At 50.1% G+C, this 21,232-nt stretch overlaps 1 protein-coding gene across 1 annotated transcript in view; it reads right to left on the reverse strand.

Moving 5' to 3' along the window:
• Csmd2 (CUB and Sushi multiple domains 2) overlaps positions 1–21,232 on the reverse strand; it is a 540,652-nt gene that overhangs the window by 214,448 nt on the left and 304,972 nt on the right. Inside the window, exons 12-13 of the mRNA XM_026406835.2 lie at positions 20,973–21,085; positions 4,593–4,775 (exon numbers count right to left, since the gene is read on the reverse strand). Coding sequence (XP_026262620.2) covers positions 4,593–4,775; positions 20,973–21,085 — 296 coding nt within the window. The remainder of the gene's footprint in view (positions 1–4,592; positions 4,776–20,972; positions 21,086–21,232) is intronic.

The raw sequence follows: 21,232 nt of genomic DNA on the forward strand, positions 1-21,232 counted from the left end.
TGCTGGGCTAGTTCTAATAAGGACCATGGATCCATTCTTCATGGATCTGTTTAACTCCTGACAACCTCTTTTACTTTATGGGGGTAGCTCAGTGTGCTTCAGGTCCCTGGCCCAGTAATTTTGTCCTAACGCTTCTTTGTCCTTGCTTCTGCAGATGAGCCTTGGCAGGACTTGGAGTGGGAATCGAGGTTCACATGGCTACTGCTCTGTCAATTAATCGTCCAAATTTTAGACCATCATTTAGTGGTTGCACAGCCTTTGAAATAGTGGCCTTATCTTCTTGAATGTTGTTTTCTTCTATCTATAAGCTAAGAGAACATATAATCTGCTAAATTGTGGGCAAGATAGTGCCCCAATGAAATAAGGCATTTAATAAGCACCAGCATCCTCTCCTGCCCCCTACTTTCTCACTGTCATAATGCTATAGACTTTAATCACACTCTCACTTAAAATGTAAATCCACATAGGTCTTCATTTTAGATGGGACAAAGTTTCCCTAGTCCAGTGGTTTTTAATCTGGGATGGGTTTTCTACCAGGGAATATTTAGCAATGCCTAGAGGTGCTTTTGATTCTCACTACTGGTGCATGGGGTGGGTGCTACCGGCATTTGGTGGTAGAGGATAGGATATTGCTAAAGTATCCTTTGATGCCCAAAGCTGTCCCATACAGAAGATCATCTTCAATATTATTATACTGAGCTGCAATATCAATAGTGCTGAGATTGATTAATCCTACACTTGAGTAATGGTCCATGGGAGGGACCAGCTTCCTAAGGACCCTATGACACAATCCATTCCTTTCTGCAGTGGGTCAGGGTGGTAGGGCATGTGTGCATATGGATGTGCAGTGGGGGTAGGGAGGAATTCAGGCAAAAGGACAAGAGGATGCCAGGAGGGGCCATTTCCTATAGCCTCCCTACACAGAACACTCTCTTACCTCCCAACTCTTCAAAGCCTGGTTCAAGCCCTCTGTCCCCTGTGACATTTTCTCTGAGCGCCCAAGAGACCCAATTTTCCTTCTCTGACCTCTCCAGATTTGGCTGCTGATCTGTAACTTAAACTGTGCACACCCCAGGAGGCCCTGGCTTCTTATTTCACACATATGCCATATACAGGAAGACTTGAGCAATTAGGATTCACACCTTCTTAGAGCGCTTTGCAAAATGGCGAAAGAAAGTGAGCTTTTGTGCTGTCCCGGTTCATCTCTGGGTGAAGGCTGTTTTGAAACTTCTTTTGAAAGTGGCTGCTAATGGACTGATAATTGGTTTCCAGGCTTCCTTATGATGTGTGAAGTGCTCTGCTAGCCTGTCAACAAAGCGTCCTGGACTGTGTAAACCACCCTCAGAGTTATTTGTATCTTCCTTACTGTCATAGCTCTTGTGGTGGAATGGCCCTCCATCTTTCAGTCAGGATGGGTAAAAACAGGCAGAGCTTCTAGAAGGGAAAGAATGTGTGCAACCTGGCCAAAGCTCTCTCCCCAGGACAGCTAGTTGGAGCACAATTCCTAGGGAGAGGCTGAACAGCTCGGAATCTAACACCGGGCCCGTGGCACAGGGTGGACAATAAATATCCCTGAATGGATGGAAAGTGGTACTACTTCAGGTAGATTTTGAGCAGGGGTCCCTGGAGACATGCATTAACTGAAGAGGACAAGAGGAAAGAAGTCAGCTCCATCTTTTCTTTCAAAATGCTTTTTCGCTGTGAGATATATCATCCTCCTGAAAACCAAGGTGGAAAAAGACTGTCTATTGAGGATCTACTACTGTGAGGGCAGCTCAAAGCCCATAGAATGATTCTGAGGTCTCTGGCTGCCACAGAAAATGTTGGGGAACATGAAGGAAGAGTGTTATTTGTGCAGTCTCGGCAGGGCGATTCCCTGGCAAGAGCTGTTTTGAAGAGAATGTTTCAAGAGAAGAACAAATGCCCTGCTTTGCACTTCTTTGGACAATTGTTCAAAGAAATCTGAGCCATTAAAATAGTTTTCCCAGTCCCCTTCTAACTCCTGAGAAGGAAACAGCAGTGCTGTTCGCTAAGTATCGTATTAATATTTATTGTCACTAATGAGCGGTAAAATTCAGGACATTTATGCTGACTTTTGCTGAAGGTATTTTCCTGTGTGCATTTTCAAACACTCAACAATGCATAGAAGGCAACCTTATTCTTTTATATTTTATAGGCATTTATAGATGTTGCTCCTTTGCTGTTGACCACACACTTTATATTTGACCTAGAACAAGGAACAGAACTTTCCCTCCATCAAAGTATGGCCTGCTCTGTAATGATCCACTTTATGGAGTGGTTTCCAAGAATTCATTGTGGAAATGTTGTAGTTATCTTTCCCTAGGGATATGATCCTAGAGGCTTAGAGCTTCTAGAGCCAGAATGAAGCGCTGCCCTGCTGGGTAGATCAGGAAACTAAAATCCAAGACGAGGCACCCTGGCTACAGTCCAGAAGCTGAGCTAGGACCAAGAATCAGGGCCCAGATTTGGAATCCAAAGTTATCTCAGTATGCCAGGCCTTCCTTATCACTGTCCCTCACTACCAATTAGATGGCGAGCTTATGAGGCGAAGCCCAGGACCTCAGGAAGCGTCAGCTCAGAGGCTGGGTACTGAGCAGACAACAGACAGATGGCGGTGCCTCGTGTCCAGGAGCTGCAGATGTGACAAAGGTGCAGAGTCATGGGGACACTTGGCTCTCCCTGGCCTCTTCCACTGAAGCCAGCATCCCTGGGACTCTGGGTAGCTGAGTACAGAAGTACCCAGGGATGTCATCCTCCTCTATCCCAGAACTGTCCAGCAGAAGAAATGCCAGCCCCCATGCCCACATCCAAGTGCCTGTTTTGCAATTCTTATCAGCAAGCTCAGGTCCCTCATCCTTGCTTGAAACACAGAGGGCACCAATCCATACTTGCGGGGACAGCTCTGCCCTCTTTTCTTCTCAGCTGCTTGCAAGCCGTGCCCAGCCGGCTGGAGGCTGCCAACCCTGCTCCTGGAAACGAAGGGCGGGATGAGCTACGCTACAAGGTTTTCTGCTCTTAGCGAAGGTTTAAGAAAACTGTTCTGAAACTACTCCTAAGAGGCGGAGGGTCAAGTAAATTCTTGGAAGACTCCAGGGGCACTCTGGGTACTACCTGCATCTCTCTGCCTGTGGGGCCAGGGAGTTTTGTTCTGGTCCGGAGGACCTGGCTGACTCTTCTTCCCACTTCCATCCTACCAGTTCTCAGTCCCAGACACTTGGCCGTCTTCCAGTTCTGCTGCCTGGCTTTATCTAGATGGATCTCAGAAATTAAGCCCCATGGTATTTGGGGCTCCCATAGGCTGTAACTTTGCCTTCTCTAGCCCTGTTGCCAGCCAGTGTCTGCAGAGCCCTGTTCTGCTCATTCCTGCCCTGGGCTTGGTCTCTGCAATGTTCCTCTTGTCCCCATGGCTCCCAAGAAGCTAAGGAGCTGGTGAACATTATTTTCCAGCCACAATGGAGAGCAGAAGTGGGCAGATGACCCTGCAATCTAATTTTTTTTTTCAGTAAGGATGATTTGTTTGATGTATATCTGAAAGTGGTTTAAACTCTATAAACCTCTGAAGAATTCTTATACAGATAAACTCACAAGTCATATACAATGCTTTGTCAGATAGAATTATTATTATTTTTGTTTGTAAAGTATAATCACTATGCTACGACCCAATTTGTCAACTCACACGCCCCAAACCCTCATCATCGGAGACCCTGACAGTCTCCCAGTCTCTTCCTCCCTAGCACCAAAGGGCTATCATTGTCTGATATGCAGGACTCTGAGGTCCTGAGTGGCCCACTAGGGTGGGAGAAGGATCAGAGGGGCAGGCTCTCTGCCTTTCCCTGAAAGAAGCACATTGAAAGAGCTGGAAGAGGTCAGGGGGCCAGGGTTGGGAGAAGAAGAGGTGACAACCCAGAGAAGCTGGAACCCTGGAATTTCTGACAGAGACCATGTCTGCCTTGCTTTGCTACCCAGAGCCCCTCACACTTGGGGTCCCACTGGGGATGAGGACTTCTGATATCATTTGCGCCGCAAAGTATGGCCAGCCCGTCGGAGTGGAAGGCAGGTAGAGGGCCCTTCGTTGTTTACTCCATTCCTTCTCCCAAAGATCAACAACCCAAAGACAGCCAGAGCCCTCATCTGAACCTAAATTCCATACAAGAGGCAGCGACTGTAGGGTATATTTCATGCCAGTTTTTTTTTTTTCCTGCAGCCCCCGGAGGCTGGTAGAGGTGCCAGTCCCTCTAGCCCCAGCTGATTGAGTGGTGTCAGACGTGGTAAAAAGGGTGAGGAAGAAATGTCTGGATCTGAGCCTTGTGGGCCATGCCCGAGGGTCTCTGCCTTGCTCTTAAGGATCACCAGGGAGGGTAAGACGGTGAAGAAGGCCCTCCAAGGTCAAGAGCAATCGCTCTCAATGCTGCTGTCTACAGTACTGCCAGACATGAGGAGCCAGCCAGCAATGTTGTAAGGATCAGAAGAAATCAACCAAAGTGGCGCTGCGGGCACACAGTGCAATGTGGCCAAGGATGGGCCCTGCCTCTCTGTGGGGACCCTGCAGCGGCTGCCTCCGGCTCACTTACACACGCAGCCTGGCTTCTTAGCCGACCACTGGTTATTCTTTTGACACGTGATTGCCTTCTGCCCCACCAGCTCAAAGGCAGGCTGGCACTCAAACTTGAGTGTGTCGCCGTGGCGGAACCGAGAGCCTTCCCTCCGGCCGTAGGCAGGTATGCCAGGGTCACCGCAACTGCCCTGCTCGATCTCTGAAAGACAGGAAGACGAGAAAACAGACAAAAGGTGACTTTATAGCTCTCCTGGACATTTCATGTTCCGCTGCCCTCCTGCCAAGAGTCAGTGCTCGGAGTCACACAAGTAGACATTTAGCGTTCTTACAGGGGACGAGCTTCATGTCTGATCACAGCATCCAGCTGGCCTTCCAGCTAGCACATGCCTGCGACCCTGGCTCCATCTGAAGTACTCCAGACCTGCAGATTTTTATTTAGGAAAGGTGGACCGACATGATTGTTTGTGGGTTATGCATCCCAGGGGTCCCAAATTTTGGAGACTTCCTAGTTGAACTTGACCCTGCATCTGATGACAGATGTGGCTAAACGGATCTTAAGCACAGTCCACTTCTGGGCAGTAGAACCAGCACGAATGAGGAGACAGTGGACACCCTGCTGCTTGCCACTGTCTCAAAATGGAGACTAAGTGAGACTCAGTATTGGCAGCCTTCCTAGACAGAAGCGCTTTCATGAAGATTTTTTTTTTAATTCAATTTGAGAGGGCAGCAGGTAAAATGAAGCCAATGACTCGTTAAGTCAACTTTTCAAGTTCACTTGAGCCAGCAGTGGTGAGTCAGCCTGTTTGGTGGGGGCTCTTGGAGACAGTAGGGGCCTGGACGCTGTGAACGTGACAGGTCACTACCCAAGAGTCGGCTAGGACCCAGCCAAGTGCTCCCGCAGGAGACCATCCCTGCCACACCCCTGGAGTTTCTCCAGAGTCACCCCATCTCCACCGGTGCTGTGCTTAGGGCTGTGAGAGGGAGGGCAAAGAGCTCTGCTTCGGGGTGGGGGGGAAGGCGGCCTACAGCAAAGACAGGGGTGCCAGGTGGTGAGGCGAGACCACAGGAGTTCTGAGATTTGGGAGAGAGGCACCTGGAGCCACTAGGGGAGTGGTTCAGACACCTTCCCAGGGTTCTCAGGCCCAAAGGACCCTGCCTTTTCTGTAGACATCATTTGAGCCATCAGAAGCCAGTTGTGGAAATCACTGTGTGTGACCCTGACAAGATGATTCTGTTAAAGCTTTCTTGCCATAGCTGTGAGGTTTCTGTGGGCCGATCAGGGTTGCTCCTGCTAGTCCTGGACTCTGCCATAGATGGGCAGGCTCTTGACTGTCACATTCGTGTTACATCAAACACCAGGACCTCCAGCCCTGGGCTGAGAGGATCAGGACAAAGCATTCTATGGGACTCTGTGAGCATGTGTGTGTGGGGGTGTGTGTGTGCATACACGCATGTGTGAGCTAAGTCAAACATCAAGGGTCCTAGAGAAGGGGGTCTGCATGACCATGTGCCAGGCCCAAGGAATCTCAAGTCCAAGCCGGCCCACCCACCCCTCATCTGGCCTCTCTTGGCCCCACTTTCCACACCTCTGCTGAAGTCCTATCTGAGCCCTGATCTGAAGTTAGCTTTGTGCAGGGGAGGGGATGGGGGAGGGGATTTGCTGAAGGAAGCCCAGGGAAGGTGGCCCCTTTGTTCCAGGTCCCAGAGCTCCTGGCATAGGGAGGATATGAAGTAGGGACACCTGTTACAAGTTGACCTGGAGAGACAAGCTGCGGGGCCATCCTTCTTCCAGGTGTCTCTAAACATGCTCCCTGGAATTTAAGCTCCAGGGATGCCAGGCTGTACCCATAGGCCTTTGAGATCTGGTGAAAGTTCCCTGGCATCTGAAGACAGAGCTGGGTGCTGCTATTGGGGGGGGGGTGGGATCCAGATTTAAGGTTTCCTAGTGAGCCCCCAGCATACTGTAGAAAACACACACGGGGTACACCTGTCCCTGTCCCTCCGCTCTGTAGCTAATCTGAGACTGCGATGGGGACAAGAGGACAGGCATTCATAGCAGGAGGAAGGAGTCTGCCCAGCCCCCTCCACCACTGTCTGGGCACAGACACATGCACCTAATTTCTCTTCCCATGAATGCAATCATGGGTGTACTATAAGGACCTACTGTGTGCCAGCCCTTGTGTCCAGCCCTGGAGATCCATCACCAATGCGTGAATGGACAAGGAGATGGGGATTTAAGACCCGGGGGAAGGTGCTATGGGAGCATCCAGGAGAAGCAGCTGACTCCAATTTGAAGGGCCAGGCTGAAAAGAAGGTTCAGGGAGTGAGGCTCACAAAGCTTTAGGGGTCCCAAGGAGTCAGTAATCAAGACACTAAGTCTCAAAGCAATTGATTTTTTCCTTAGGAAATCACAACAAATGCGCATAAATCCAACCCACCCAATGAAGAAACAAGGACTGAATCTGACCTTGCACTTGGCTCACTCACCTTTATCCTAGACCTGCCTCTGTCTGTTGGAGACTGTCTTTATTTAAAGTTTCATCACAAATATTTTGTATTGATCTTGATTTTAAAATTTATTATTATTATTATTATTATTATTATTAATCTTAGTTACTGAGCTTTTTTTCCCTCACCCTTAATTTTTGTGCCCAAGGTGGGCACCTCACCTGATCCGAGTCCCAGCCATGGGTTAGGGACTTGGAGGAGGCCACGTCTGAGCTGAGGCCTGAGGCTATGAAGGGCCAACAAGGTGACAGGAATAGCAGGTGAGAAGGGGGAAGGGAGGAGCCCAGGCCAAATCCCAGAGGTCATACTGTAAGACTGCAGTACAGCAGTGAACGCAGCCACCTAAGAGTTAGGATCAGAACTAACTTTTAGTTATATAGCGAGTAACTCCAGAACTGATTGTTTGTCAGCAGCTGCTGTGAAGACTTTACGTACATTGACTTACTTCAGCCTTACAGTTACCCTGAGGGCTGGGCACTATTTTCCCATTTTAAAGGTGAGGAAACTGAGATGCAGAGGCATCATGTAATTATCTGAGGCCAAAGAACCAGGAATGGTGCACGCTCCAGGGCCCCTAATCCTGTGCCACTGCAAGTTCAAGTGCTTTCAGCAGGGTGATGAGAGGTGAGCTGGCAAAGGCACCCGTGGGCAGGGCCAGCTCATGAATGCCCCCCCGGCCCCCGCTATCTGCTAAGGAGACTGGACTTCACATGGTAGGCAGTGTGCAACAATAAGGGATTTCATTCTATTTAGCATTTGATATTTTGTATGTGAAAAAGGTCACTCTGACCGTTGTCTGGGGCAGTGGGGGAGGAAGAGAGAACATTCAATCACTCCACAAACATCAGACTTTCTGCTTAGTCTAAGCTACTGTGCTGGACACTGGGGGTGCAGCAGAGACCAAGGCAGATGCGAGCCCAGCCTTTGAGGAGGCTTCATGCCACTGGGAGGCTCATGGTAGTCTGGCAGATGTGTTGATGCATCCTAGGCTGGGCATGGGCAGAGGATCTGGAGAGAGGCAGGAAGATTTGGGACATTTAAAGCAGGACACAGCCATAGGCCATACTGAGGGTAAGGATAGGGACCAAGGAGGAGCAGGAGTGTGCTGGGCTGAGGGCCTGGCCAGGGCACTGGGCTGTACTGGCACTAAGGTGAGAATGCAGGATGAACTGCTGGTGTGAGTGAGGAGGCATGCCGAGTTGTGTGGTACGGGTGGAATCTCCAATTGGAAATATCTAGTAGAAAGTAGCTACATGGGTCTTAAGTTGAGGGGCGAAGTCTGGTCTAGATGCGGCCACATCAATATCTATAGCAGCTCAGTTCACAATAGCTAAGCTACAGGACCAACCTAGGCACCCTTCAATAGATGAAAGGATAAAGAAAATGTGATGTGTATATATATATATATATATATATATATATATACACACACACACACACATACACACACACACACACAATGGAATATTACTCAGCCATAAAGAAGAATGAAATTATGGCATTTGCTGGTAAATGGATGGAACTGGAGGCTATCATGCTAAGTGAAAGAAGCCAATCCCAGAAAACCAAAGGCTGAATGTTCTCTCTGATATGAGGATCCTGACTCACAATAGGTGGGGGCCAGGGGAGGAGTGAAGGTTCACTGAACTGGACAGGGGAGAATGGGGGGAAACAAGGGGGGTTAGGAATGAGAAGGATAGTAGAACGAATCAGACATAACTTTCTTATGTTCATATATGAAGACATGACCAGTGTAACTCCACATCATGTGACAACAATGGGAAGTCACACTCCATGTATGTATGATATGTCAAAATACATTCTACTGTCTTGTGTAACTAAAACGAAGAAATAAAACATAAAAAATAAATAAAAGGTATTTCATACACATAAACACACACACAAAGAAGTCTGGTCTAGAAAGACAGAATTTGAGATTCTGCTGGGAGAGTAGCCATGAGAAGGATAAGGCCACCCACGGAGGGTGGGGAGAGGTGCCCAGGACAGAACAGAGGTGCCCAGGCTGCAGGGAACAGCAGCATGGGAGGCCCAGTCCTGGGGGAGGGGTCACGAAGCTCAGAGAAGGAGGTCTCCGAGTAGGAGATGGACAGGCCCAGGCTGCAGGGAACTTTAGGGAGGCCCAGAAAGTAGGTCAGCAGGAGGGGGTCACTGCTGGTGCTGGGAGGAGTGGACCAAGGATCACAACGGGACAAGGCCAGATGGGAGAAGAGGGGGATGAAACGGGGAGAGAAGACCTTCAAAGGAAGAATTTCTTGACAATTTAGGAAAAGAGGGTAGCAGCGCAAGAGGGTTATGTCCTTGGGGGGTGGTTACAAATATTTTTAAGATGGGAGGAACTTGACTAGACTTCAATGCTAGAGAAGAACAAGGGAGGAGGGAGGAGGGAGAGGGAGAGGAGGAGAGAAGAGGGAGAGGGAGGGGAGGGGGAGAGGAGGAGGGAGAGGGAGGGGGAGGGGAAGAGGGAGAGGGAGAAGGAGAGGGAGAGGAAGGGGTGGGCAGAGAGGGAGGGAGCTAGGGGGAGGGAGGGGATTGAGGTGGAATGGTTAGTTGAAGATAAGGGGGACAGATGGGAAATGGTGGCATGAGACCCCAGGGAAAGCAGGAGGCAGGGGACCCTGGGCATGCTGGAGGGTGGCCCTGAGACCAGGAGGGACTCTCCTTCCCTGCTGACAGGAACGAGCAAGGAAGCGGTAGTGGCAATGGGTTTTCGTGCAGGGTGGCAGGTTGAAGGAAATCCTGTGTGATACAGGCTCTATGCTAAGTGGGGCAGGAGGCTGGGCCTTGGGTAAAGGTGGGGTAGCAGTCAGGGGGGCAAGGACTTGATGTTCACAAGAATGGCTGAAGCCAACACTCAGAAAAGAGGAAACTGAGGCTGGGTGGTCGCCATGCACCTGTGGTGCCCACCAATGGTGAGGGATGGCTCTCTTGTATAAGCATCAGCTCGTAGGGCTCTACCCCTTGTCCTTATCCCAAGGAGCCTGCAGTGACTGGGCTCACACAGACTTGAGGCCACTGTGAGCGCATGGCTGAGTCACAGACGAGGACCTGAGGCTGAAGAAGGAAGTGATGGGAGCAGGAGGCCAAGGAGGAATGTCACTCATCACTCATGGAAAGCATGAGGAAGGACGAGGGGGAGGGACAAGTGAAAGGGCCAGGGGACACAAGGCCCCAGAGCAGGACTGTGAGCTTGGGCTTCAGAGGGGCTGATGACGAGCTCCAGCGGCCGCCAGAATGGAAGGAGAAAGGAAGCGAGAAGGTCCAGACCCGGGGGGGACAAGGTGAGGTCAAGACTTGGAGTGGAGAGGACGAGACCGGAGGCAGCTGGTATGATGGAGGAGATGCTGAGCTGAGGCAGCAACAGTCCAAGGACAGGGTCACACAGGTGGAAGGGCGGTGCAGAGGGAGTTCGTGGGTCACCTCCCAGAGACAAAGTTTACTGGGGGTGGGGAATGACTGCTGGCCAGAGAGGGCTACCCTATAACGATGACCTGGAGGGAAGTCACAGAGGTCTGGGTTCAGGAGGGTGTGTTCAGTAGAGGACCTGGACCTGTAGGGAGGGAGGGAAGGACAGAGCAGGGGGGGTGAGAGCTGGGGAGGTCCTTCAGGAAGGTGGAGGTGGCTGGGGCTTGGCTCCTATTCCTCCCACACCATTGTCCTGGCCTGTTCTTCCCTCTGAGCCCTGTGGGAACACGGGAACCAAGTCCCTGCCCTCCTGCAGAGGACCCCCTGAGTTCCGCTGCTCTGCCTGAAGGACCCTAGGCCTTGGCTCTCCTGGCCAGGTGCTAACTAAGCTGATGTCAGGACCCAGAATTATAAATAGCTAAGTGGAACTTTGGCTTGGAAAAAAAAAATCACTCATGCAATTTCCTGCTTTCTGGTTTAATATAGTTCTAGTTTATAAGTACTGTTTCTCTCTCTCTCTCTCTCTCCCTCCCTCCATCCATCCATCCATCCCTTTCTCTCTCTCTCTCTCTCTCTCTCTCTCTCTCTCTCTCTCTCTCCCTCCCTCCATCCATCCATCCATCCCTTTCTCTCTCTCTCTCTCTCTCTCTCTCTCTCTCTCTCTCTCTCTCTCTCTCTCTCTCTGCTTTTGGTACCAAAAGCAAGCAGGGAAGCATGAGACCAGGGCTTCTAGGATTCCACCAAGACAAGGCGTAGTAGATTTGCTTTCTCCTCGGCTATTTTACCCTATCATCTATGATCAACCTCGCAGTCTTCTCCCAGTTTCAATTTCTAATACTAAATTGGAATCCTTCCTTTATGGCAACGTCTGAACAGGAGGAACTGCACCGTGTCTCTATAAATGCACTGCTGTCTGATGTGCTCCAGCGATGGGGGGAGACGGGAGTCCAAGCCAGGGCTGCCTCAGCTGTCTCTCCAGACAGTGGGACCTCATGTGTCCCTTCGTGTCTTCACAGTCCCCTAGGCTGGAGCTTCCTCTCCTACCCTGGTGTGGCCAACTCTTCACACCAGCAGACCTTACTGAAACTGTCACCTCTGATTTGCTTCTTGACCGTGCATCTGAGATAACCACCCATTTTCTTTTCTCTCGACACCCCAATCTTTCCCTTCATAGCTCTTATTGCCCCCTTGTAACCAACTAGTCCTCTCCTCATTCAACAAGTATTTACTGGTTACTGTTCCAGATGTTGGGGCTACCACAGTGGGAAATAAAGGGCAAACATCTGCCTTCCTGGCATTACCATCTCGGTGGGCAGCCAAGACACGATGACCCTCTACCCTGGACCCTCCACTCCCAGGGGGCTCCTTGCTTCTTGTCTCCCCATGCTCTTAAGGAAAGCCCTAGGAGTGCAGGCATCGATCACGTGCTCTGGATCACGCTGTACCCAGCACGTTGCCTGGAACACAGAGACTGTTCTGTTGAATGCGTGAGTCCGTCCAGTGAACATTGATTGTATGGGAACTGCCAAATGGCATACGAAGCACCAAGATAGAGAGCTGTCTGTTCTCCAGGTTCCTGTGCCTGGAGGACTCAGGGTCAGGTGGGTATGGACAGGATTCCACTGTGATGATGAGGGAAGGACGAGGTGCAGAAACTGACCATGCAGCCTGGAGGATAGTAGAAGCTCTGGCCTCTGGCAGGGAGCAGAGGTGAGGCTTTCTGGGTGCTGTCTGCCCAGATTCCATTCTCCCCTCTGGTCCCTCGCCCTGGCTCCTCCTCCCTTCACATCCAGGCACCCTCTGCGCTCCATCTCTTCCTCTGCCTGGACACAGCCCACAACTGCCCACCTGGGTGACAGCAGCAACCTGGTGGAACCTCACCCCTCCTCTCTTACCCACACTTAACAGAGAAGCACAAGATAACTCAGAAACAAAAGTACGACTGCATTGTTCCCTCCTCATTGATCTTCTCATGGTTTCTTAAAACCCACAGTTTAAAACCCTAACTCCTGAGCAAATCTTGCCCCGCCCCCAGTCTCATTTTCAACCATCCTGGGTCTTGAGACCACCACCTGAAATTCAGTGATCTGGAGGGAGGTGAAATTGGGCAATGGTGATGTGCAAGGACCCCGCAGTCACAAAGTCCAGGATCCAACATGAAATAATAGTCCTGGGGACATTACTTATCCTCTCTAAGCCTTAGTTTTGCCATCTCTATAATGGAAATGGCGATAGTAACACCACCTTCCAGGGTCATTGTGAGCATGGAATGAGCTTATTTGTATGAGAAGATTTGCCAAAATGTCCAGCACACCATGCACAGCCAGTAACTAGAGGGCGTTTCCTCATTGTTATTATTATCACCCTGGTTGACAGAGCCCCATGGGCTTGCTCAGGGCTAAAACTGGGCACCTGCTATCTGTTCTTCCTGAAAAGAACACCCTGTGCTCATCTGTCAGGTGAAGAATCATCTTTTGGTGTCAGTGCAAGTGCATCCGACCCAGGTCCTCCCTGGAATCTCGCAGGCAGCCTCAGGGGTCTTCCTGTCCTGCTCTGGTCCCCTAGGAGGCTTCTGCCAGAGCCACGGTGCTGACCTTTGGGACACGCATTTCTCACTGTTCAATGGTGAAATTTCTCGAGAACCCAGACTGTGTTTCTGAAATGTCTGTCTCCCAGCTTCTGGTGGACTGCAGGGCACAGAGGGGACACCCAGTTAGTGCCAGAGGGAGGGTGAGGGGGAAAGGATGGAGGGCAAGAAACAGGAAAGGGAAATGGAAAATGAGAGTGTGGGGTCTGGAGAAGTCAAATTCACTGTGGCAGGAAGTTCAAGGGATGGCGAAGAGGGACGAGGCCAGGGAGATACTCTGCGGAGACTGAGAAGGGCCGGGCTGAATGAGTGACGAGTGGGTGGGGCCTTTGATCCTCAAAGCCAGGGGTCTACCTCCAGAATCAAGCCCAGTACTTTATGCATACTAAATGCTCAGAACCCAAAGTTCAATTGGCACAACATCTGAGCAATTGACCAGGACAAATTGGTATCAGGACCACACCCTGGACATGCATGGATCTCTTGCATTTCTTTGTTGTCTCATCCCACCCTGATTTTCTACTTTTGATACTGGGAAAGGAACCAGGAGGTGAAAAGCCATACATCTCTCTGCACATGATTCTCGAAAATGGGACAGAGGTGTGGATGGATGAAATGGGTGACATTCTTTCCTTCCCATCTTCTTCCTCCACAACTCTGTCTTACGCCTCTCCCTGGCTGAAGGAGGTTGGGAAACAGTGGTAAATAGGGACATGAAGGACATTGCCTCCAAGCCAGAGCTTCCCATTGTTAAAAGCCCATACATTTAGCGTATATCTCCCTGACAAATTACCTCCTGCCAAACTGTGAGGCTGCAGCCTCCTCTGCTGCTCTCCATCCCAGCCCCCAGGGGCCAGAACAGACTGGATCCTCTGAGGAGGCAGCTGCTGCTTCTCTGGAGCTGAACCTTTGTTCCCACTGACTGGAAAATGCTTAAAGGTATCTTGCAAACTCAGTGAGTGTCTTAGGAACATGCCAGGTGTCATTCTTGGCTGGAGCTGGAACATTCTGGCCTCCTGACTTATAGGGACCAGACAAAAAAATAGAGGAGCCCTGAAACAGAGCAAAGGCTGAAAATGGCCATGTCCTTGACATCTGACAGGAGGAGGGGCAGTGGCCGAAAGGGAGTGGAGTCCGTGGTGCTGTTCTGTTGCCCTGGGCCTCCTTCCAGAATGGCCTCCATCTCTACCTCTCTGAGGAGGCTCACCTGCACCCAAGTCAGAGGTATGTTCTAGAGAAGGGGGCAGGGGCACTGTTGGCAGAAGGCAATCTTGGCTCTCTCCAACTACTTGCTCTCAAAATTTATTCCTATGGAGATTTTAAACTCCATGCAATCCACATGTCAGCTGTCTGAGCCAACATGTCCCTTTTCTCTGGGATGTCTGAAAACCTCCTTTTTATTCTTCAGGTGTAAGTCTCAGTGTCTGACATCATCTCCTCCAGCGAGACTTCCCTGATGCCCATGAGCGAGGTTAGGCATGCCTCTCTAGTTCCCCTTCTAGAACTTTCTCCATGCTGCTGAAAACAGACCTTGCATTAGGTGAAGGCAGAGCTGGTCTTGTCCTCAGACCCTCCGTGTCCTGGACAGTGTCTGCAACACCTCCTCCCCCAGGCCTTAAAAAAATGTTGAATCAACAGATGGATGATCTGGTTTCTAATCTGAGTCCCTTTCTGCATTACCTCTACTGCCTTGCTCTTCCCTGCTACAGGGGCAGGGTCCCTGTTCCTGCCTCCTCCTGACCAGCCTCCCAGACTCAGCCTCCGGCTGCCAGATTCCAGGCTTCAGCCAGGAAGCCAGGAGACTTCCAGATTGATGTGAAAACTTGTTAGCAAGTTGTGTGTAATTTTATAATGTTTCTGGTAAGTGCTAATTGCCTGCTCCTTAAATATTTCTTGTTCTACTGGGAAGCAAAGCAATTGCAACTATGAATGCATTGCTCACAGCTGGCCGCCCCCAGAGGGAGACTGAGTGTCTGGGCTCAGAATGTTCAGATATTGATAGATCCTGAGTCTCCTCCTCCACCCTGACCTAGGATTGTGACAAGTGGAGCTGGAAGAATTTCTGGGAAGTCAGTGCCCCAGTTTTCCCACTGGGGCTCATACTTTCAATGGGGGGAGAGATGTGATGCTGCAGAGGCCCCTGCCCAGCCCAACATCTCATTTCTTTGCTTGAATTGTGGAGAAGGGGGCATTGATGATGATGGGCCCAGCTATGCCTGGGGAGGGAGGCAGAAGTGATAGAGGTAGGAGGTCCCTGCTCTCAAATACCTCACATCACCCCGCGGGACATCTGCATCCTGGCTACCCTTCCATCCAGATGTCAATCAGGTTCAATGGAATTCCCTAGAACCTGGGATAAATGAAGGGCCAGGATGGGGGAAGAAGTAATACTGAAGTTTTGGGCAATGGTGTCAGTCAAAAGAGCTGCAGGCCTGGGGAAGGGACCGAGTCTACAACCCAGCATTTCCTATGTGCCAGGCGCCGTGCTTGGTGCTTCAGAACAGAGCCCTCAGGAGACCCGAGTGGGTTTACCAGTTGACAGCCCAGGAAACTCTGGCTTGTGGATGAGGAGGGACTGGCCTGTGGGGCTCCATGGGAGAGCGTGATTGTAAATTGGGTTTATCCAATTCCCAAGCCTATGGGGATGTAGGGAATGCATGCACCTGAGCATTCAGAAGTGATAAAGGGGACTGAAGGGAGGCTTCGAGGGTGGGAGGAGGCTGCTGATTGTGCCCTTATAAAACGTCATTGCAATTTAACTCTGCAAAGCTTCTCTGAGCACATGTTCTGTGCCAGGCCCTGGCCCGGCCCTGTAGGACTGGAGAGATTAATCAACTGTGATCTTTGCTTTGAATGAAATCTGAGGAGCTGGAATTTGAAATTGGTTTGGAATTATGATTGCAGAGAACTTGGGATGCCACATGAAAAGTTTTTGTGCTTCACCCTGAAGTCTCATGTTTCTTTCTTTTAAGTGGCAAAGAACTGTGCCAGACTTCGATTCCAGGAAGATCACTGTGTGCCAAGTGGCAGATGGGTGGGGAGGGGCTGCTAAGTAGGAGGGCTGTGCCATTATCAAAGTGAGAGGTGACAAGGGACAAGCTTAACCAAAGCGACTAACGGGAGTGTGGGATGATCTCCTACAGGGGAGCTGATGAATCTGGGAGAGGGGCTAGGAATGGGGGAGGGAGAAGAAAGCAGGTGAGACGTGGCTTGGTGATGGGGTGCAGGGTGGGGCACACGTGCCGAGGTCATGGGAGTGGGGGTGGGAGATGGCGAGCTTCGTATTTGGAGATGGGGCCTCTACGGAAGTAATTGGGGTTGGATGAGGTCATAAGGGCAGGGCCCTGACTTGATAGGATTTATGTTTTTATAAGAAGAACACCAGGAACTTATGTGCTTTTCCCAGGAAAGGCTGTGTGAGGACACGGGGAGGAGGTGGCCATCTGAGAGCTGGAAGAAAGCCCTCACCAGAAACCAAAGTGGCTGGAACCGTGATCTTAGCCTTCTAGCCTGCAGAACTGTGAGGAAATACAATGGCTATCATTTAAATCACCCAGGGTGGCATTTTGTGCTGGCAGCCCTGGTGGACGAGTGCAGATGGGCTGATGTTAGATGTGCACAGACTCGTGCAAGGGTAGACAGACATGCGGGTGGGGAACGGATGTGCAGGTCACGCGGGTGCAGGTGGAGGTGGAAGCTTGGGAGTAGATGGGTGGACTGCAGAAGGTTCCAGAATGAGAGGACTGAAGGCAGAGAAGGGGTAGTGGGAAGCCAGGCAGCAAGCATGCAAGACCGGCCAGAGGTGGCGGAGGAATGAGAGGTGGAAGGACTCACCCACCACCTTGGACAGCAGAAGGTTCTCCTCACCATGAAGGTGTGTGACGGATGGGCTTTACCCCTCAGGTCAAAATCCAGGGTGGAGGGGTTAAGAAGGGAAAGGGGATTCACCCTTCCCAGGTTCTCCCCACTGGACAAAGTTCAAATGCTTTATGAAGACTAGAGGGCTTCCGTGATCTGGCTTCCTGCCACATCTGTCCCCACACCTTGCACTCGCCACCATAAACCAGCTCATTTCCCAGCCAGCCTGTGGGGACTGCCAGTGCGAGGCAGTGATCTGAGACCAGGGCCTGTCGGAGCCATCGTGGGCCACCGGGGTGCAGATCCAGGCCTGGCCTGGAGGACAAGGAGCCTGGAAGGTTTGGATGGATAGGAACTTTGGTGGCTTTCAAGAAGAAGGTGCCATCTTGGGGACAGGCAGTGTGCCAGGAGCTCTCTGTGACCTCAGATCACTCCTAGGCTGGCATGATTATCTCTATTTTATGAATGGGAAAACTGAGGCTCAGAGACACCACGTGGCTTTCTCTGGGTCACCCAGCTGGGACCCTGCTGGGATTCACCAGATTGATCCATTTCCAGAGTGTGTTTGATCCTCCCTGAACCTGCTGTCTCTGTTCCCAGGACCTGACACACTATAAGGCTGAGTCAGGCCTCTAAACCCCCAGGCTATCCTTCCTCATTTGTCATGGGTCCAAGGAGAAGTCTTGCTGATGCCTCGTCTGTGGCCAGCATTCACACCATGTACCTTTTTAGACTATGTCTGGGACTCACTGTTAACGCAGCACCCAGCATAGTATTGGTCACGTGACAGGTGTTTAATCAATACCGGCAGAGTGAAGTGGACAAATGAACTAATGAACAAAAATTCCAGCCTCTAGTGAAATGAAACCCCGGCTCATGATACATGGAGCATTTGATTGGGGCAAAGTTTTGGCTTCTATGAAGATTTGTCTAAGGAATTAAGTTTTGTAACTTTGGGAGGCTCTCAGAATAGGGGATAAAAACATGGGCTTTGAGGTTGAGATATGTGCTGGATTCCCAGCTCTGCCACTTGCCAGACTCCTGTGTAACCTCAGGTGGGTTACTGTACCCGTCTGAGTCTCAGATGCCTCATCTACACAATAGCAGCCCTGGGAGAGCTGTCAGCAAGGCGGGAGATGAAGCATTGCTTTTCAAACCATGTGTAGAATGAATGTTCTCTTTAAAGAAGGCTTACAGGGAGAGAAAGAGAAGAAGGGAGAGAAAGCAGAGACAGGCCCTCCCCCTGGCATCTCCTACTCCATCTGGGTGGTCCCTGGGGCTGCCCCAAGGTTCTGCCATATGACATTGACTGAGAACCCTGAAAAGATGAACATAAAGCATCCAGCACATGGTAGCTCTCAAGCAATGTCCCTTTTTTCTTCCAAAGAAGGTACACCAAACAAATCGAATGCCTCTTTTCCGTGTGACAGCCCTTCAATATCTAGGCCCAGCTCTCCATTCTCCCAAGTCTACCTTTTCCTCCGTAAACATTCAGGGGACCCAGACATTTCTCACAGGGATTGGCTTAAATCCTCTCCTTAGCCATCCCACGCTGACGTCTCCACAGCTAAGCTCAACTCTTTGATTCCTGATCAGGGAAGAATAAAGAACAACTAACTCCTCGGGAAAAGCTCTAGCAGCTAATTTTTAAATATTGCTCCTACTTCGTCGTATTCTACTGATTTAGCTACATCCTTAACTATGCAAATTTTATTTTAGATAGGGTCTCTCTGTTAAGTTGCTAAGGCTGGCCTTGAAATTGTGATCCTCCTGCCTCAGCCTCCTGAATAGCTGGAATGACAGGCATGTGGCATTGCATGTGGCTTGAAACCCAGACCTTTTTGTAATCTCAAGCAACTGATACTATCATCTCTTTTAAGCTCAAACTATTTGTGTTTTATTTAAACCATTGGGCAGATCAAGGGCATGTAGATGACATAGGGTTATCCCTCCCACATTTGGGAGCATGCACTGATGAGCATGCACTGATGAGCATCCATGGAATTGAAGAAATGGGGGGTGGGGAGACTTAGAAACTTTGCATCCAAATCTGCTCCCATTTTCAAAATACTGGACCTGCATCCACCTCTTCTGATTTCTCACTGGGGGAAAGCACTTTCCATGGCCACACATCTCCTTGTGTATAACTATATATCTGAACAGCTCATTCATTTAACTACCTATATAGTCGTTGCTTTGCAGTTCCCACATTTTAATTTTCATAGTTTTGATCTAACAAACTCTGCAGATATCCCTGTGACCTAGATTGTATTGTTATCTCCATTTTACAGATGAGAAAACAGCCCAGAAACATTCCAGGACCTGCCATAGAGTGGAAAGGGACAGAACCAGGATTTGCACTTTGTGACCCATTGTGTCCTCTGCCTGCTGCTCTGCTTCACCTAGACACGTGGCTCCCTATTCTTGGAACATTGCAGCCATCATCTTCCCCTGGGGGACACAGAGGGATGACAGTGTTAGCATAGGAAATATGGGCTAGCCTCTTACCAGTTGATTTTTATCTCCCAAAAAGTGATGTTAAAGTTCTAAGTTCTGGTCCCTGTCGGTAGGATCTTATTTGAGAATAGTCTTTTATTTAAAATCAAGTTAAGACAAGGTCATGGTGGAGTAGGGTGGCCCTTCATCCAATATGCTAGTATCATTATAAGAAGTGGAGGAAAGACACCTAAAAATGTGATGAAAAAGGCAGAGATTGGAGAGACACGGCTGTAACCTAAGGGATGCCAAGGACTGTCAGCCACCAGCCAAAGTCAGTAAGAAGCAAGGAGGGACACTCCCCAGAGCCCAGAGGAAGCACGCTCTGCTGGCACCTGGAGCCAACCTCCAGCCTCCAGATCATGCTAGAATACATTTGTTGCTCTAAGCTCCCTGGTTTGGTTGGGGGAAGCCCCAGCACCTCCTGTGTACCCAGCTTGGGAACAATACAGTCCCTGGTACAAGAAGAAACTTTGGAGGAGCAGGTGTGTAAGACACACTAAGCCACGCCTCCTTGCCCCTGTTCCCTGCCTTCTGTCTCTTTAGCAAACACAAAGTTGTTTTGAGGACTTAGGGCTCATTTGTCATGGGTCCAAGGAGAAGTCTTGCTGATGCCGAAGGGTGGCTGATCCCTACCCTATGCTCCCACTGGCTGTCTGGGCCGCCATCTTGCTTTTACATTCATTTGTTTCCTCAGTCTCACTGCTACAGCAGAGGACTCAAGGCCAAGCCTACATCTGGCACATCTGTTGCCCTAGGGATGGTCTAGGGGCTGGTACCTAACAGGGGCTTAACTGGTAAAATGTCTTCTCCCTTTTTTGGGGGGATGCGCATTAGCAGACATTGGCCAACAGGAGGTTTGGAAGCTCATGGAGGGGCGATGGTGGGATAGCACTTGGGCCCCCAGAGTTTGTATGAAGTTTGTTTGGATGAAGACCCTTGCCTGCATCCTCCTCAGGCTACCAACAATGGTGATGTCTATCCTTAGCCCTATGCTAGAGTTACTCACTCAGCACCATGATATCCAAATCGGGTGGCTTGGGAAGATAATGTCCCCATGTAAAGATTTTAAAAATAAGAGAGGCTCAGATAATTTATGGGGCCTTTAAAAAAGTCCACATGAGCCAGATATAAATTGGGCATGGGATTTTTATGTAAATCTGGCACTTGGGCTCAACATTTTAAATGAATTATCTCAGTCCTCAAAAGAATGTGGGAAGGAGCTAGGGCTGGGGCTCAGCTGTAGAGCACTTGCCTAGCATGTGTGAGGTCCTGGGTTTGAAACCTGAATCACATAAAGATAAATAAATAAAAGATACTGTGTTCATCTATAACTAAAATGAAAAAAAAATGTGGGAAACCCCCAAATAAAGGAGGCTGGATTTCAGAGAGGCTGAATAATGTGCCTGACGAAGCTGCACAGGGCGGAACTGGGATCTGAACCCAGGGTTTGTGACTGTAAATCCAGACCCCAAGTCTCTGGCATCTGCAGTGAAGTTTATTGGGCTCTCCAAGGACAGTTACCTTCATATGAAGCCTTGAATCCCAGGGAGCTGCCACTGCCATCGGTCTGAAAGAGGAGCCACATTTGATGGTTGGTGCTGACGATGAGATCTGGGACCGATGTACCTGTCAGGCTGTCAGGAGAGAGAGATTCAGAGGGGTGCGCCCCACCATGGCACCCGAGTAAGATGACTCCCCAACTGACAACATCTCGAGATCAGGGGGCTAGGCCCACCCTGAGGCTCGTTGCTTCTGAAGCTGGGCCACATGCACCAAAGGGC

The sequence above is a fragment of the Urocitellus parryii genome, chromosome 11, assembly GCF_045843805.1.
Source record: "Urocitellus parryii isolate mUroPar1 chromosome 11, mUroPar1.hap1, whole genome shotgun sequence".
Classification (NCBI taxonomy): Eukaryota; Metazoa; Chordata; class Mammalia; order Rodentia; family Sciuridae; genus Urocitellus; species Urocitellus parryii.